We start from the raw sequence: 18,159 nt of genomic DNA, 5'->3' as shown, positions 1-18,159 counted from the left end.
GCCACGTGACCAGGCCTGACCACTCTTCCGCGGGGGGCGGGAACGCCGCGCCATCCGTCCGCGATCGGAGCGGGGCGAGGGTCCCCGCCACCCCAGCGGCTTGGAGCAGCCCGAGGGAGGGGCGGCGGTTGGACCTGCGGGGGCTTTAAAGGGCGGGTCCGGCGCCGCTGAGGGAAAATGGCGGGAATGGGGCGGAGGGGGTCGCTGAGGTGGAGCCGGGCCCGCCTTGCTCTGCTGGCCCCAGCGCTGCGGGCAGGGCCCGGACAGCCCCCGGCATGGCGGCCCCGGTCTCTCGTGGGGCCCGGGTGCAGCAGAGCGGCAGTGTAGGCAGCCGGTGGGGCACCAGGGTCTTCGGGGGTGGTGAAGGCCCCTTACTCCTCGGGGCCTGGGGGCTGCCGGTGGTTGCTGCTGGCTCGTCTGTGGTGGCTCCCCGTCCCCACTGAGGGTGCTGGGTGTCTGGTGGGCCCTGGGACGCACCTACGTGGCTGACAAACAGTTACGAACAGGGCTGCCTTCACAACTCGGGTCGTGAAAAGTTGCGTGGCACCACAAACAGCATGGTTGCAGGGAGAGGGAACTACAAAAATGCTTCAAAAGAGCAGCGTGAAGGAAAATGGGGTTGGCAATGGGAACGTGCTGCCTGCAGCAATGCTGGGGAGGCCTTTCTCAGGGGGAGGTCACCCAGGGCACTTCCTCTGTGACCAGACCAAAGTGGTGAGAGCTGCGGTCCTCTGAGCTTATCTCCTGTGATGGGCTGGATAACACAGTATTGGATTTGTAGTAATGTAATTATCTGTGTATCAGGTCACAGGGATCAATGCTTTAGTAGCCAGGGCTGCCAAGTAAGATTTAATCTCGGAGGCCCTTATCATCTCTCAGAAAATGCAAGAGAGAGTTGGTCAGAAAATAAAGTGGTGTGACCTGGTGTGTTAAAGGGAAGCCCTAAGCTGGGCTTTGTCAGTGCTGAGGGAAGCATCAGCTAGATGAATTGCACCTGGTTATTTGTGCTGCCATTGCCCCTGCGGTGCAATGGGTGCTGTGCATTCAGAGGGAGGCACAGCACGTATGCAAAGCTCTGATAAATGGGGGAAAATGTCACCATCCTAGAACTACTGTATACTGGTCTCCTGGCCCAACTTGGAGGGAATCTAAAGGAGAAATAGAAGAAAAAACTTTAAAAACCAGGCCATTCCCGTCCCACAGTTGGAACTGGTGAAGGGCACTTCCCGGAGTGGTTTGTGCGGAGATGCGGCAGGTCCTGCAGCGGTGTGTGCGAGGAGGTGTGATGGAGCAGAGCTGGCTGCCATCACGTATTACAGCTTCAGCCTTCTACTGTACTGGGAGATACTGGGGGAGCAGAGTGAGAACGCATCAGCATCTCTACCCGGTTGGGGTGGGTTACCCGCATGTTCATTACCTACATATTAAGCAGCAGGAGCAAATTATTGTCTTACCCGGGCCGGCCAGGTGAGAAGCGCGATTCCCCACTGCTGTGCTCGGCGCTGGGGCTGCTGTGAGCCGCTACCACTGGAGGGCAACAGGAGACCACCGGATTCCTCGCAGCCCTGAACCTGCGGTAGACCTAAAACCGGCACAAAGGGCAAATGAAATCAATCCGCTGTTGCAGAATAGGTCTGCTGGGAAGCTGAGCCCCGCAGAAGGATGAGGGAGCTGCAGCGTGCCGGAGAGATCAAGCCCTAATTAGCCTTTTATGTGTTTTCTTCCCTGTATTTCCTAAAAAAGTTTCTAAATCTTTTCCGAGCTGTGTGTCATGTTATTCTGGTTTAAGTGGAACAGCATGGTGCCCTTCATTATTTTTTTAAAGGGTCTAAAAGCTCAGTTTGATGCTTCAATGTCCTCATGCCTCCCAAGCGGACGCTGTTACAACCTCCCCTCTCTCTGCTGCTGCAGGGAGTCAGATAATGCCCAAAAAATCCAGAAACAACACATTCTTGGCTGCAGTTGGCGTCTTCTCTTTTAAACACAGACTTGCACCATATAAATCCTGGCTCCCTGTGTCGTGTCAGTGGCCACTGAGGCATGATTTCCATTTCTGCAAACCGTGAACAACGCGGTGGGAAAGCCCAGCTAGGAAACGAGGTGGGAGAGCCGTGCTTTACATCTCTCTGGTACCTTTTGAGGATCTCAAGGCCCTTTGGAAATGAAAGCCAAGCTCTAAGTGTGTGTTAGAGAGGGAGAGAAGTAAGTCCGAGGTGATGCTTGGAAGTGTGAGCAGAGCCTGGAGCTGGGCATGTATTTCCAATGTCATGAGCTCATTCTCATGCCTGTTTTGCTGGCACAGAACTGCAGCACAGAAACATGGCACTTGAATTAACAGGGAAAGAAGTAGTAATGCAGCACTTCTGGTATCAAAATGAATCAATAAATAGACCATGACCTTCGTGCAGTGCACTAGAAGGGCCCTGTAGTTTGGAGCTGTTGGTTTCTTGGCCGAGGTCTAGGAGCTGATCTTTTCCTCGTGCTGCGGCTGGTGAGCTGTAACATCATGGATTATCCACAGTTAGGGGCAGGAAGGAGAGGGAGAACATGGGCAAGCGAGTGCTAATTCACAAACATGCAGGGAAACAAACAAAACCAGAGACAAACCATCTTGTTCTTGTAAATACTGAGCATCTCTTTTTGGTTTGTTCTGTTTTCCCATGACACATTTTTGTCAGTGTCATGAGAAAAGCCCTGAAAATTCCTAATGGCAAAATAAAAACTAAAAAGGCCGGCGTGTCGTCCCTGATGCATGGGTCAGGTCCATCCCTGCTGCCAGGATCCATCCCCAGCAGGGCGTCTCACCAAAGAGCTCCTCTGCAGAGGAAGATGCTGGTGTTACCTGGCAGAATCGGGATGCTGGCGAGGCAGAATGTGAGATACCCAAAGTCTTCCAAAGTGGTGGCACTGGCACCCAGATTTCCCATCCTGCCTGCCTTGCTGGTCATGCCTGGAGTCGCAGATCTTCCTCTGTTATAATTTGTTGAAGCTGTGACCCCAAGGGATGTCTGAGAGTGACAGCCAGAACAACTGTGGAAGTGCTAGTGATCTGTTCGCTGCTTTTTCTCTCTTCAGGACAGCTTGTCTGCCTCCCAGGAGAATCACCACAACTCCATTAGAGTCCATTAGCAGCTTCCTTTCCTTTAGCCTTGAAGTGAATTTAGCACTGGTGAAAGGTGTTGTTGTGGCAGTCCCGGAGGCTGGAGCCTGCTCGCAGCACAGCTCTGGAGTGGAGAGGAGCCAGGCGTGCACGGAGCAGCCCCACCGAACCTGACCCGTCCGCAGGCAGCCATGTCTTGGTGCAGGAAGGAACTGCGGGGGCCTCTTCTCCTTCCTTTTCCTGCAGACTTAGACAATAGCAGAGGCAAGGACTTGAAAGAGAAGGAGCAATGAGCTTCCCAACATCAAAACCAGGAGTTTTTTAATAAAGTGGTGTCTGACGGGCATTTGCTTGCCCTGCAGAGTGGGTTTCAGGGGCACTAGTGCTTTGCTGTGAGCTGTCTGTGCTTTCAGGTTATTACAGCTATGGCCTGGCCATCCCAGTCGGAGAGCTCTTTGCTTCCCTGAGCCAAGGGCAAAGCCTGAAAAGAAAGTATTGCAGGACCGTGTGGGACAGGAATGGACGGGACTCGTATTGATGGCTTTGGCCAGGACAAAGCGATGCCTCTTTCACTGAGAAATGGCCCAGCCTGGAGCCCATGGGGGCACCACGGGCAGAGCGGGGTGGGTGCCATTCCAGTCCAGGAGCCCTACAGCCTTGGCAGCAGTCAGGCAAGGGCGCTGCGGGCCAGGACTGAGGCATGGAAAAAGCATGCAGAGCATTTGGCCCTGCTGTACCCTGCACTAGGGTTGTGAACAGCCTTCCATAAATATCAAAATGCTTTCAGCGTGACAAGTGTCAGCAGCTGTGAGTCAGCCCTGTGCAATGCTTCCACTCAGACAAACCATGGTTTCATTGTCTCTGGGTCCCCTGGAATGTGAGCCACACAGAAGCCCACCCCGGCAGCCCAGCTACTTCCCTGGGCTGCAAACAAAGGCAAAGCAAGCACCTTGTGGAGTCCCGATGCAGGGGTGCATGCCCAGGCTACAAGGGATCCGAGGGGAAGATGCCACTTTCCAGGTGGCACTTGAGCACTTTGTGCGTGGCCAGTGTGTGACTCGAAGTGGAAAATGGATCCTGAGAGCACATCCTGACTCTTCTGCCAGGGAGATCTGGGAACAGCTGCTGAGAGAGTGCTTGATCCTCAGTCCCTCAAAGGCTGCTACAGATTTCAGTAGATTTTAGCCATTATAAGATGGAAACGTACATGTGCCTATCCATGCACAGCTGCAGAGAGGTAGCTGCATACCCTCAGCATTGCCCTGTCTCACTCACAGCCCCTGGCAGCCCTCCAGCACCAAATGATCCTCACCTATCTCACCATCCTTTCCCACTTTATCCCAGTAAGCCCACAATAATCAGCCCATTCTTCTCTAGTCCTTTTTCTGCTGCACCCATCCGGAGGCCCTCAATACACTTTGGCTCTACCTTTCCCCTTCCTGTGCCGTTCCTTTTTTCATTCCTACTCACCCATGCTTTAGCAATAAGAGCTGTAATTAACACTGCTGGCAGTGCCCAGAATCCTCTCCCTACCCTTGTTGCAGTAGGGTTTACAGGTTTTTCCGTTGAACAAATATGGGTGCAATTCACCTGAATTGCCAATCCCTATCAGTTGCTGTCTTGGGGCATTGCAGCATGAGCAAACAATGCTGATTATGGAAAGGAAAAGCAAGTGTGGAAAGCAATTGTTCTCTTGACTTCACCTTGATAACAAAGACGCCAACTCCAAGACAAAAGCCGTTTCACGGTTCCGTGCCCTGGGGTTGCAGAAGTCTCATTCCGGGAAAATTGGCAGTACTAGTTTAAAATGCAGCTCTGAGGTAGGAAGGATAGTCCACTGGTCAGGCAGAGTGGGAAGAGCTGGGTTTCACTTCCTTTTCTTCTTCCACCCACCATGAAACCTCAGGCAAATCTCTTACCCTGGAGAAGAAAACTTCATTTAGTTGAAAGCTGTCAACAGCTATAGCTCAGAGGTTAATGTCTCTCCTCTTGCCATGCTGTCAGTGTGTGCAGAAATGCTTCTGCTGAGAGGTCACTGGAGCGCAAACAAGCGTGCACGTAGACAGGTGTGATGCCTTCATCTCAGCTCCGTGCACCATCTGCAGGCTTTGTGCACGACGCACCCGTGCCGTAGGCCCAGCTGCCAGCTGGCTTTAAGGGCCATCACACCGGATTTCTTTACAGCATTTACAGGGTGAACAGCCCAACTAATCGTCTTTCCCAAAATCTTGCGTATAACTACCCATGGCACGTGAGCTGCTGACTCTAAGCACAACCAAACTGACCACGGGATTTCGCCCTGTGTGAGTATGGGGGATCCCCCACAGCTGGCCACGCTGTGGTTTCTCCAGTGGCTTGTGCCAGCAGCTTCTCCACTGCCCGGCTCTGTGGCTCACTGGTGGGTTATACGCAGGTCTGGCGGAGGGCAGAGTGGTGTGCCCCACATGCCACGGCAGGTACCAGCTACTGCTGGTACTTGAGGAGGCCATCATCCAGGACAGTGCCTAAATGCCAAGGAGCTTCTGCAAGCAGTCGGGGTGCACGGGTGAGAGGAGCTCTGTGGGGTCCCTCCCAAAGTAAGTGACTCACTTTCAAACCTAAAAGTTTCTTTTAGATAGTTGGGAATTTTGCACTGATGGGGAAACAAACCCCTTAGGATCTTGCTCTACAGAGGAGAAGCCTCTGTATCTTTGGGCACACATAAACACAAACACGTCCAGGATTTCTCCTCCAAGAGAGCCCCCGCTTGCTGAGAAGCTCTGCAGGCTTCACCCAGCACTGCAGCTCCCACTGGCCTAGCCAGCAGCAAGCTGAGGGTTTGAACCAGCTTCTGTTTTTAATGATGAAACTGCTTCTGGCTTACTGGGGCAGGGCAAGTCCTGCCACCAGGCAGCTCAGCCTGGGAGTGACCAGGACAGTCTCTTCTGAAAATCCCTGGGATTTAGCACTGATAGTTACTGGAATGGCTCCAAGTGTGTTTTTTTTCAGGCAGCATCTCCACAGCCCTGTGTCGCTGATCATGTACAGAAGGACTGTGGAAGTGCCTACCGAACCATTGCTAACATTCTTCTTGGAGGTATCCATCCATGTTCTGGCTCCAGTTGGCTGGGAGCAAAGCCTGAGGCAGTGCATGGGGACTAGTGGATACAGAAACAGACTCCCAGACTCTCGGCTGTAGCAGCAAGAGAGGAGGGAGCATCACTGCTCCTCTGGGAATACGATGTTATCGTACCACACCTGGACTGGAAGGTCTTCTGTTAGCCCATGGTCACATGCCTTTGCACCATGCTGTCCTTGTTGAGTTAATGTGAGGTTTCTGGCACAGGCACTGGGAAGATCCTCTGGCACCTGAGAACCCCAGCTTGCAGAACCCCCTCGAACAACCCAGCTGAGGGCCCCCCAGGACTCTGCTGGAAGAGGGGCCTCCAGGGCCAACATAAGTCTGTGATGACTAGCTGCAAGGTGATGGTGTTGCTTGGCACAGGCTAAAATACATCTCTGGTGGAGAGCCAGAGGGCTCCATGATTCATTCAGTCTTACATCAATGAGGGATTGTTCATGGTTGTATCCGGGGCGGATCCTTGAAGCATCTTTCTAAGGAAAGTTTTGGACCATGACGTCTCAGCTTGTGACAGATGGGTGCTACCACGTGGCACAACCTGTGCTGCCTGCTGCTGCCCTCCTGGAGCATCACACACCACAGTAATATGGAGGCATTTATTCCCCATGCGAGGTTTCCTTACTGGAAATGATCAGTTAAAAGCTGCCTCAGGAAAAGGGCTTGCTGTTGAAAGAAGAAGAAACCAGTCTCTAACTCTGCAGTTTTTAGAGAGCTGTTCTGTGCTCTTTTGCTGGCTTAAATGCCCCAGGCCTCTGAGAAAACACCCCAGGGAAATCAAAGATGTGCATCCTGGGTGGCAGTGGCTCAGGAGACTCCATTATGTGCTGAGCAATGTCTGTACAACATCCTCAGTGCCCTTTGGGGCACAGAGCCTGTAGATGCCGGTCTTCTTTTGGGCTTGTCTGTAGCTTGTTTGCACATGGTAAACTACCAGTGTCACACAGCACTGGCCAAAAAAGGGTTTTTCTCAGTGCTCCACCTCCACAACAAGGTAATTCCTTGAGGGAGGCTGTAGGAACCACCCGGTGCTGCCACCTCAGCTTTGCCTGTGCAGGGCAGCAGCAGGACCTCATCTTATTTTGTTGACGTCAGTGGTTTTCCCCTCACTGGCTGCTGAAGCCCTCACACCACCCAGCATGTGCAGACAGATACATGGCGCTCTGCTGCAACCCAACCCGTGCCTCTGACGCGCTCCAGGCCATAGCGGTTGCTTTTCGATTCCCTCCTGCACGGACACAGATATCTGTCAGCTCGGGGTGTGCAGGACGGAGGGAGCTGGTCCTGTCCCTCGCCCAGCTCGCGGCTGTCTCTGACTCTCACCAATGCTCCCAGGCATGGCGTGGCTTCCACGGCGGCTTCCACTTTCAGCCTATGAAAATCTTAACTGTAAGGTCTAGAAAACAAAAGGTTCCTTTTTCACTAAGAGGAGGCTGATTAACATTCCCTCAGGGAAACCGAAAGGCCTCGTCACTGTTCTGAGTAAATGCATTTTGTTATTCCAAGAAAGGGTGACTCACCTGGCGGAGGCTTCGGAAGCGGTGAGGTCTCTGCAGCACGCACGTGGCGGTTAAAACGAGCCCTGCAGTAACGGGGTTTAGCAGAGGTGTGAAGGGCTGCCTCCTGCCCCAGCGTGTACCCAGCATCCGTCTGTCCTCAGCCTCCTCCGCTGGGCAGCTCACACCGTAACGAATGTTGTTGAATGCTTCAGGCTCAGTGTTGCCGAACAGTGCTAGATGCTGTGCCCGCATGCTCCTGTGCCAAAAGAAGGGGCTGGTTCGGCTCAGGCTGTCCCTGGGGGTGTTTGGAGGTGGCAGCAGGACCTAGTTCCAGACCTCGGTGGATACTCGTGGTCCTCTCCCCTGCCCCGTGTCACTTGGCAGGCTGGTCGAGGTCCAGTCAAGTACAAAGCAGGTCAGGCATCCCTCAAAGGTTCCCCTGCGAGCTGCCTGGACTTGCTCTGTTTGTAACAGTTGTGCCATCAATCCTAGGGAGGTCATAGCCCTCTCTGGCTTTTTCAGGTAGGTATTTCAGCGCTTATCATGTTTTCTTCATTTCTGAAGGCCCCAGACGAGGAAGGATAGAAGGGTGAAGAGGAGGAGGGAGGCAGATAGCAGCACTCTGCTTCCTGCCCAGATTCACTGCTCGGTCGACTTCCCGCGCCACTTTTGATGTGTTGGGCATGGTGCCACTTCACTTCTCGTGTGTCAGACTTCTGCAAGGTTTTCTGCAGCCAGTGGTGAGAGGGGGGGTGGTCTCAGTGCATAACACAGGACACAGGGCAGAGCATCCCCAAGGAACAATTGGGCAGAGCAGCTGCTTGGGACAGCTCACAAATTTTATTTGTTCTTTTTTAGCTGTCAGATTAATACTTTGTCTTTTATGAACACATCCTGGGTAGGGCCACGCTCGGAGAAATCTGCTCTGCACAGACAGGTCCATTTTACTTAAGAAAAGAGACACAGGAACTTTGAGCGGAGGTGGTCACAGAGGATTCTGCCACTGATGCTGCCAAGGGGTGTTCCCGGGGTGAAGAAGGACCTGAAGGATGGTCCCTTGTTCCAGCCCTTCTGCATGGCCTGAACATGTCAGCCCAAGGCCCCCTCCACCTTGCCCCCCGCCCTGGCCTGAAGCCCTCAGAGCCACTCTGTGGCTTCCCTCCAGTTACACAAGAAACAAATCAGTTCCAAGCAGAGATGACACAGGGAGATTTTTTAACGTTTTCTCCTCATTTGCACAGGTGCATTCCAGGGAAGCACTCCCAAGTCTTATTCATAGCCAATATTTGTTCCTCTGAAAACAATCCTTTATGTTGGGTCAGATCATTGATATCTGTGTGTTTATTTTGCTCAAATTCCAGAAACAAGTAACCATGCATTTACAAAACCTACATGATGCTGACTATATGGCTATCTGCCTCTCTTGTTCTTGAAATAAATTTTCGTTCTTTATTTTTGCAGCCTGCTTCTGTTGGGAAGGTCGATCTGCTCTGCAAACAACCCCTGCGCATCTTGCTTTTACTGGCACTGCTCTGTTTTGCCAGTGATCCTGCCCCGAGCCAGCAGCAGCCCAAAGGTGGACTGCAGAGGGCCTGGGAGGAAAGGGTTTCCTCCAGCCAGTCCTATGCTGCTCTGGTTTTCCTTGGCCATCTCCAGCTACCAGCTGTGACCAGAGTGCAATCCCCCAACCAGTCTCCCACTCCTCCTGATTTCCCTGTGCTCTCCTGGGGACAAAAAAAGTGGCATTTACTGGCAGCTAACCGCCTATCCCATTCCACCTTGGAGGAGTTGCGCTACCATGGTCTTACCCACCTGCACAACTGTATAACTATTTACAGAGTCTAGGGATATGTTGTTTGCTGGAGTACAGAGGTATTTTGTTTGCTAATAATGTTTGGGGCCTTCAGGGTGGGAAAATCCAGGATGACGCAGAGGCTTGTTCGTGGTGGGATTTTTCGCTTGAGTGTAAGTACACCCGCACAGTTGACTGGTGTGTGGTTCTCACAGACATTGCTGCTTAAATACAAAACATCCTCAGTAAATTCAGCTTAACCCAGGTTGTAACTGGGATAACAGAGCCCTAATGCAAGCAGATTTTTACACCTGTGCAACACAGGAGGTGGCTAGTGATCCATCGGGGCAGGGCTAAATACCCTGCTGTGTTGACAAGCCCTCTGTGCACCTCATTAACTTTTTCCCATTAATCTTCCACGCATACAGAGAGCGCAAAGATGTAATGGCTTGGCGAAAGAGCCACTGAACATCTTGGCTTCACTGCAAAACCAGCAAAGTCAAAGCCAAAGGAAAATGGTGGGGTTTTTCTGAGGGGTCTTGCAATATTTCCACGCTTCAGCATTTGGGGAGGAGTTTGACAGTACTGCAACAAACAAGCCTTTTTCTATAGCAACTGGCCCCTCCAGGACATCTCCGCGTGCCTTACACAATGCAAATGGAAAAGCACTGAGACGTGAATGTCTGTGCTGCAGATTGAAAGCAACATTAAAAAAGCAACACAGGATTTCAATTTGGCTTTATAAGTGCCAATAGCAGTAACAATCCAATACCCACTGAAAAAGAATTGCATCACTCTGGGACAGGGAGGCCTCTTCAAGCCCGGGGCAAACGGGACGGGATGTTAAAACACAGCAAACAGCTTGGCATTTATTTATGTATTGCTGAGCAAGTTAATGTTAGTGAAAGGTGTCAGTGCAATGGAAGCGCCTTCTTTTGTGGACGCCAGCCCAGCACCGCAGTCAGGTTTGATCTGATCACCACCTTCTTTCAAATGAGGCATGAACCAGCTGCTGGCTGGAGCTGGGGCAGTGGGACAGGGCAGGGTCACTCTTGGATGTGCACACCCACGTGCCATTTTCCCGAAGTTGGTGCTTAGCCCTGAGCAACACATTTTATCCTGCTGACACAGGGTTGAGCTTACCAGGGTCGCAAACCCCGTAGAAGAACATCGTCAAAGCCTGGGTGTGCTCTGAGCTCGGGCTGCAAACGATGGGACCAGAGCGTAGAGGCACCTTGTTCTACTGCCAGAACCCTTCCTCTCCCCCCCACGGCCCTAGCACTTTTTCTTCCCACACTGTCTGGAGCTGCTGCAGCCGGCGCAGTCCTCTATAACTGCCCGAGCATCCTGCCAGAGATAAGATGCTCAGCTCAAGGGACCTAATGCAGATCATGGTTCCCCAGCATTACTCCCCATCTGCTCCCTCCAGCTGGAGTCTCGCACTGGTGATGTGTGTGTAGTAATAGCAATACTGAATGTCCTCCAGGTTATAAATGCTGTCTGTCGGGTACCTCCTCAGTGGTGAATTTTACCAGCCAGGAAAAAGGAAAGCTGCCGGGAGATCACTCCCCACTGCAGTCTCGCAGCCGTTACAGAAGGAAAAGGTCTGTGCTGGCAGTGTGAAACACTGTTTACCCAGGGATGTAAGGAAAGGAAAAAACAACTGCTGATAATAAATTAAAACGTTGGAAAGATTGTAAAGTGAGATCAAGGAATTTAAAGGAAGTGAGTTTATATGGTGTATTTCCTGATAAAATCGGACATTTCAAAGCGTCCCTTAGCAGTGTGGCAATGTTGCGGTAAGCCAAAAGCATTTATGGGCAGCAGAATAGGCAGTTCCCTGAAAAAGGGGTATTTCAGATATATGATATTAAAGGTTGCCGCATGGCTCTGTGCCCATTGAAACTGGAAGAAACCCTTGAGCCAAAATGTACGGCAATCCAGAAAGACGTTTGGGGATTATTTATTATCCATTCCCAATGTGGGAAAGCTACATGCAGCAGTCAGGCCTGACTGCTCTGGGCTGGACACTGTGCAAACATGAGTTAGAGACACAGTCACCTTTAAACATATTCTTTAACCTGCTCCCTGTAATACACCAGTCAGATAATTGTGCTGAGGGTGTGGGCAGACCTGGGTGTTTTTTTAGATCAGGTCACAGCAGCCTCCAAAGTCTAGAGCCGCCCTTTAGCCAGACGTGATGGGAGATCATTTCTTTCCCTTTGCACTGAGTTAAACCAATCTCACTTGTTAACGCAGCACTTCTGCCACCGAGGCAGTGGCAAAGGGCCAGGCTGTAACCTCTTAAACCGCTCCTTCCGACAACAGCTCTATTGGTACCCTCTGCACCAGGAAGCAACAGATACTCTGGAGAGGGGCAGAGAGAATCCATGATTCCGATGCCTCAGCTGGAAAGGAGAGAGTCGTGTGCTTTTTGTTCCCTCTTCATTTATTGTCACAGCCTACAGCTGCTGTTTGGAGGGCGAGTCTGAAGCACGGTCCCTGTCTGTTCTCCCTCCATGAGCAGCGAGGGGGCCCTTGCCATGGCTGAGTGTTGGGTTTGGGGCTCCTGCAGAGCCATGTGGGATCGCAGGGGCAGAGCACAGTCCTGGCCTTTGGCAGCTGTAGCATCAAATCCTCAGCCGCTCCAAGCAGAGTTACCTTGCTCTGCACCAGCTGAAAGTCATCCTCCTGAGCAGCTCGGCTGAGTAGCTCCCAGCCTTCAGCCATCCTGTGCCAGCCTGCTTTGGAGGCAGCCTGGTCCCTTGCCAGCTCCGCGCTGCTCCGGGTTGTATCCCGGCATCTGGGTCTTCCCTTCTTGCATCACACCTGGCCTGAGCGGGGCTGCACCCTGCGCACGGAGGGGCGGCGAGCAAAGCTCAGCCCAGGTGGGAGGGACTGGGCTCCGGTTAAATCCAAGGCTCCCAGAGGACTGACTCCTTGCACAGACTCACCCTTGTGCCGGTTTTACGAGCTCAAGGTGCTGTTGGAGGTGTTGCAGAAAGAGCGGTGTGCAGGAGCGGGGACGAGCAGCTGCAGCTCAGGTACCTGCTGAGTGCTGATTTCAAAGGCCATCTCTGCCTTTTCCCTGCTTCTTTCAAGTCCTTTTTTTCCTTCAATCCTCCATGCTAATGTTATTCGCAGTTTGTATCGGTTCCCCTCTTCCATCACTTCTCTTTCTTCTGCTACTGCTTTGCATTTAGCTGGTGATTATTCTTGTGCCTTGGGATAAATCTGCTGCAGAGATCTCAAATAAGCCAAGACATGGTTGTTCCTGCCTGAACAATACTGCCGGCTGGCAGAGAAACCAAGTGATGTTTATCCTGGGTGGGGAAGGCTGCTGGATGTTCTGAGAGAAATGGCATGGGATTATGCTTATTGCTCGGGCTAAGGTTTTGGCTTTTCTCAGTAGTCTATGGGTTTTATTTTATTAGCAATTACCTTTCTTACTCACCTTGAGTTTGAAGCCTATTTAAGATTTCCAGTGATGTTTGTTGACTGTGCATCTGTACAAGTGGTGTGAGATGCTTCGTTCACTCTGCCTGAAGAGAATCCAGCCTGTAGAAATGAGGCTGTGATCGATCGTGTGTCTCTGTGTGTGCACCCTGCTTTTCAGTGGGAGGCTGCAGTGTGGTGAAGTGTTGAGAGTTCAAGGTAATAAAAATGCCATGTGGTGGCATGAAGTGTGACTAGCTGGAGGCTGTGGTTTCTGTAGAGCTCGGCAGGAAAATCAGCTAGCTGTGCATTAGTCGAGGTTATTTGGTACCGCTGTACTTTCTTAAGCTGCTGACAGTCAGGAAGGTCAAAGCATCGTGACTCAGGTCAGTATCAAGAGATGCTGTGAAACCCAGACCAAGGTCCTGAGGATCCATCCTTGCATAAGAGGAGAGCAGAGCATCAGGATGATTGCGTGGAAGCTGTGCAACCAGGGCTCCACAGAGGAGCACCGCAGGTACATCTGCCTACACAGGCAGTGTGTTGGCAGGAAGGTGGAGGTCTGAGGAGGGGAGGAAGAGTATCTAGTCCCACCTTGTGCTGTTTGTCCCTTGGACCCAAGAGAAGAGCATGGAGCATGGTCTGCTGCTTCACAAGGTTTCAAGCCCTGGGGTGCAGTGCTGTACACTCAAAGGGACGTGCACAGGGGATTGCAGATGTACAGAGTCCTTCAGAAATGTTTAGAGTCTGCGGAGCCCTCTGTGCAGCAGCTCCTCTCCTCTCCCTTCCATTGGCACCTCTGAAATGCAGGGAAACAGCCTCTCTTATGCTGCAACTTCCATCATAATAATACTAATGCAGTCCCACAAGGGGATAGAGGTGAGATGTGCCCATGGTGTCAGAGGAAAAAATCGAGGCTGGTGCTTGTCAGTGTGTCTAGAAAGTCTCACATTCCTGTAACTCATCTCAAACATTCCTAGGATTGGCTACTTTAGTCTATTTTTGGACAGACACCCTGGTCTAAAGATGCTCTCCTTGCCGCCCCCTCCCTGATCTTCCCATGTCCACTGCTCACCCTGCAAAGAGCTGGAGGGAGAACCCTCCTGGCTGCGCTGGGACCTCTCCTGTGCACTGGGGACCAGGCTCTGCTGCTCGTCTTGTACCCGGAGAAGCTCTTGCCAAAGGGGAGAGTGCCATCCTGGGAAAGGAAAAGGGAGCATGGCAGCGGGAGGGGGAGTTATTTGAGTAGCAGTTTCGACATTACTAATGACCCTCCTCATCCAAAGCCCTGGAGACCCTTTCAAAAGTCTGAAATATTGCTAAAAAAGCAATGCATTGGGGCTGTTCACAGCAGGATCACTGTGGGAGGATGGCTTCTGCCGCCGAACGCTGATGGGTTACGTTGGAGTGCTTCTCACTGCCCCAGCAAAAAGTCCTCTTTTGGCAATGGTCACACAGATGCTGCCCCGTCGCAGGGCTCCAGGGGCTGATCAAATACCGAGAGTTAGCAATGCTGTCTGGGATTTCATAAAGGCTTCTTCTTGCTGCTGAACTTTCTAATTATTCTTGTTTGAGCAAGGAGGGGGGCAGCTTTGTCTGACAGTCACCCTTCTCCCCCCGGACACTGGGAGGGCTGCTCCTCCTCAGGCACCAGCTGCCTCATGCTCCAGGTGCCGGACCCCCCCCCGTAGCTGAAGGTATATTAATATTTGCTATGTGATACTGCTGTTCTCTCTGCTCTGCAGGCAAAACAGAGCATAACCATGGGAACTTTCTTCCTCAACCTCATCAGCATGCCCTGCTAATCTAGGCAAGTCGTCCCACAGCCCTCGCAGTGATTAAGCTGAGTGTAATGAGCTCTGTAAATCCTGGGTGTCCCAGCAGTTCCTTCTGCTCTTCCTGGTGAGGGGATATGTAACAGACTTGTCATCGGGAGCATCCCAGGGCTCACGTTGCAAGGAAAAACAACCCAGACTTGGCAGCCGGCTTTGCTGTTTTGGGGTCTCTGCGCAGACAGGGAACAAGCCTGTGACCCAGCTCGTATGTCTTGGCTCCAAATAACCGCGCTGGGACCTTCGGGGCTCTGCGTGCGCAGCTGCCAGGCCAAGCTGAGAGGCAGCGCTTTCGGCATTGCCGTTGCCTCGCCTGATCTGCTGAAGCCCAGGGGGGAGAGCCAGCGCCGAGCTGGGGGTCCGCACCGAGCCGGCCGTGCTCCAGCGGACGAAGCCAGGACGGGGCCCCGCAACGGAGGGACTTTGCTCCGCGCGGGGTCCGCAGGGCTCGGTCCGCGTCCACGTGGCGGTTGCAGCCTGGCTGGGCTGGGCTGTGCCTGGCGGCTTTGGGAAGGGTGTGCGGGCAGTTATCTATCAGCCGGGGTGTGCCTGGCACAGCCCTGGCCCAAGGGCACCCTGCTTCTCCCACCACCACCCAGGAGGTACCCCGCAGCCCTCCGAAATCAGCACCCTACCTCCTGCCTCGGCTCTCTGCAGCCCCACGTGGGTGCTGCGGCTCCGGTCCCAGTCCTGACGCCCCGAGCCCAGCTCCTTTTCGTGCTGGGAGGGGGGCTGCCTGCCAAGCTGGGCTGGAGGTGGAGGGGAGGACTGGGGTTACTGGGCTGACCTGCAACTCCTGCCTCACTGAGCCAGGTCTCTTGGTGCAACAGGGAGCTGCCTCACCAAGACCCTTTTAAGTGTGTCCGTCTGCATCCAAAGTCTGTGACTTGTCCCCTTCATCTCAGGGGGAATTCTGTTCCATAGTCTGCTTCCAGAAGCAGAAACTCTGTAATTTCCAGTCTAGATGTGTTTGTGGCCAGCTTATTTCCATTTCTTCTTGCGCTCGCCTTGTCTTAGTTTAAACAACAGTGCTCCTTCCCCCAGTGTTTCTGTACAGCCAGTAAATCCTCCCAGGCTCGGTTAAGCCAGCCAGCCAAGCCCTGTAAGGCATGTCTGCAGTGCCTGGGTTACCTCTGCCAGGGCTGCGATGCTTCTGTTGCAGAGCTTGCTCTGCTGCTGCTGCTGCCGGAGGGAAGGGCATCGCACCTCGTGGCACGGCACAGATGTGCCGTCAGCTTCGCTGGGGGATACGGGCTCCCTGCCTGCGCTCGTGGTCTTGGGCTCCAGCCCGGCCCCTCTTCCCTGCCCGGGGGACAGAGCTGGATGCTGCCCAGCCTTTGCTGGGGCTGTGCACAAGGGCACTATTTCTGATTGCTCTTGGGAAGTCCTGATGCCTGTAGGCAGCGTTTGTCTTTCTCATGGCTGCAGCGTGCTGGTGGCTAACAGCCACCTTCTGATTAACCTCCTTCGCCCGAGCCCTTCTCCCCCTTTGTGGCTCCAAGCAGCAGAGCCTGCAGCTGAGGCTCAAAATTCTTGTGAGGAGCCTGGGAGACCTCTCACTTTAACCCAGAGAAGGGAAGGGAGGAGAGATGAGGTTTGGAGGCTAATTCTGGCAGCATCAGGCACGAGAAAGATTAAAAACTTGGGGCAGGAGTACAAGAGAGGAGGGAAGCTGTTGCGTGCATGCTCCCGGAACCCCCTGACAGTCCTGGTTCATGCATACTGCACGTTATTTCTGTACCTACTTAAATTAAAACCAGCCTTGTCTTGTGGACGCTGACTGGAGCCAGGCAGTTCTTCTCCCCAGGGGAGAATCCAATTTTCACTCCATCTAGCCTGTGTTTTTGACCTGGAATGACTCCTCTTTTTATATTTAACAAACGCTCCCTCCAAGCCCTGTACCGTGCTGCACTTCTCATGGCGGTGCCTGCGGCGTCCTGGCACATACATGCTCCGGGCCAGGAAACCCAAAGCGGGCAGACCGCTTGCCTGTGATCCGGCTGACCGCACGGCAGAGCCGTGCCGTGGCTGGATCGGGGCGACGCGAGATCTGCGGGCAGAGCCCGGGCACGGCACAGCCAGCCAAGCTGGCTGGTGGGAAAGGGGAACTCGGGTCCCAGCCCCCTTCTGCATCCTCCGTGCCTTGGGCTTTGGGTGCAGAAATGCCGAGGAAAAGCAATGCGTGGGTGCTGGGGAGGCACCGCGGGCTGTGTGGCTGCTGGGCTGTGTCGCTGCTGCGGTCGCAGGAGGGACCCCACCACGTGCAGCCCGGGCATCTCGCCCGCCTGCCCCCCGAGCCTGGGGAGCAGCTACCCTGAAGTCCATCCATTTTTTTCCCATCCATTTTGCAATAGATCCCTTCACAGCTGGCCTTCTGTAGGGGTAACCTGTTCCGGACTCTGTCAGGGCTGGGACAGACCTGGCTTGCAGAGCGCAGCCCCAAATGCCTGGAGGTGCAGCTGGGGCGGCGTGTCTTTCCTGTCTGTGGTATTAATCAGTCAGTTACAATTCAGAGATGTCATGTGCCTGTCTAATTCGCAACTAAAGGCGCAACAGCTGCTTTCCAGAGGTGCTTTGCTTTCCAGAGGTGCTTTACTTTCTACAGCACAGGTCTTGGTGTAGGACACATCCTTGCTCCTGAGCCTTACAGACCAGCCTGCCAGTCCTGTAAATAAAATCTATCAGAGGCTCAGGAGACGCAGTGGGGTCCAGGCTGAGAGGAAGCTAAATGGGTTTGAAGTATTTATGCACTTCTGCAGTCCTTAAAAACCTCTCCTAGCTCTTTCGAGAGCGTTAACTGGTGTGACTCATGATCCATAGCTGTGTCGAGTGCCGTACGCCGTGAGCAGCAGCAGACAGCAGCAATGTTTTGCTTCAAATTCGCTCATCTTCATGAGTCGGTGCTATTCTGGGTGTCTCTTCAGCAAGAGGAGAGACTTCTTCAGGGTCATATAATTCGAGGGCAAAGCTGACCTGTTTTGAGCCATCTCCATAACAGCTCTCAACACCCTGCATGGCAATTAGTCACCGCTTACCAGACATGACGTACCGCGCCAGCCCAGCACTCCTGCCCTCGCCCACGGGGGTTTGTGGACTGGCTGCCCGAGAGCAACGTGTCTCTTTCTTAATCCTGTGACTCCATAGTTAATCAATCTGAGATAGGCGAGTAAATAAGCCAGTCATTCAAGGCTGATGCAGGAAAGGACAAATATTTTAATAAGCATAGCTCACTGTTTGTATGTATTACGCACCAGATCCACACAGGGTATGGAGGAGAGACCCCTGAGCTGTAGGATTAACTCCTGTCAGCAAGCCTTTCGCTGTGACTTTCCAGACATCCCATGGTCCCCACGGATGCTGCCCTCCCCGAGGACCAGAGAGGA

General features: G+C 53.0%; 1 protein-coding gene across 1 annotated transcript in view; it reads left to right on the top strand.

Moving 5' to 3' along the window:
- The first annotated feature begins 275 nt into the window (after positions 1 to 275).
- The window catches only part of TNS4 (tensin 4), a 30,567-nt gene continuing 12,683 nt past the window's right edge, over positions 276 to 18,159 (top strand). The window contains exon 1 of the mRNA XM_010585717.1: positions 276 to 323. Coding sequence (XP_010584019.1) covers positions 276 to 323 — 48 coding nt within the window. The remainder of the gene's footprint in view (positions 324 to 18,159) is intronic.

This window comes from Haliaeetus leucocephalus, unplaced genomic scaffold (genome assembly GCF_000737465.1).
Source record: "Haliaeetus leucocephalus isolate CR32 unplaced genomic scaffold, Haliaeetus_leucocephalus-4.0 Scaffold110, whole genome shotgun sequence".
NCBI lineage: Eukaryota > Metazoa > Chordata > Aves > Accipitriformes > Accipitridae > Haliaeetus > Haliaeetus leucocephalus.
The sequence above is the reverse complement of the archived record's forward strand: the minus strand, read 5'-3'. Positions and strand labels throughout refer to the sequence as shown.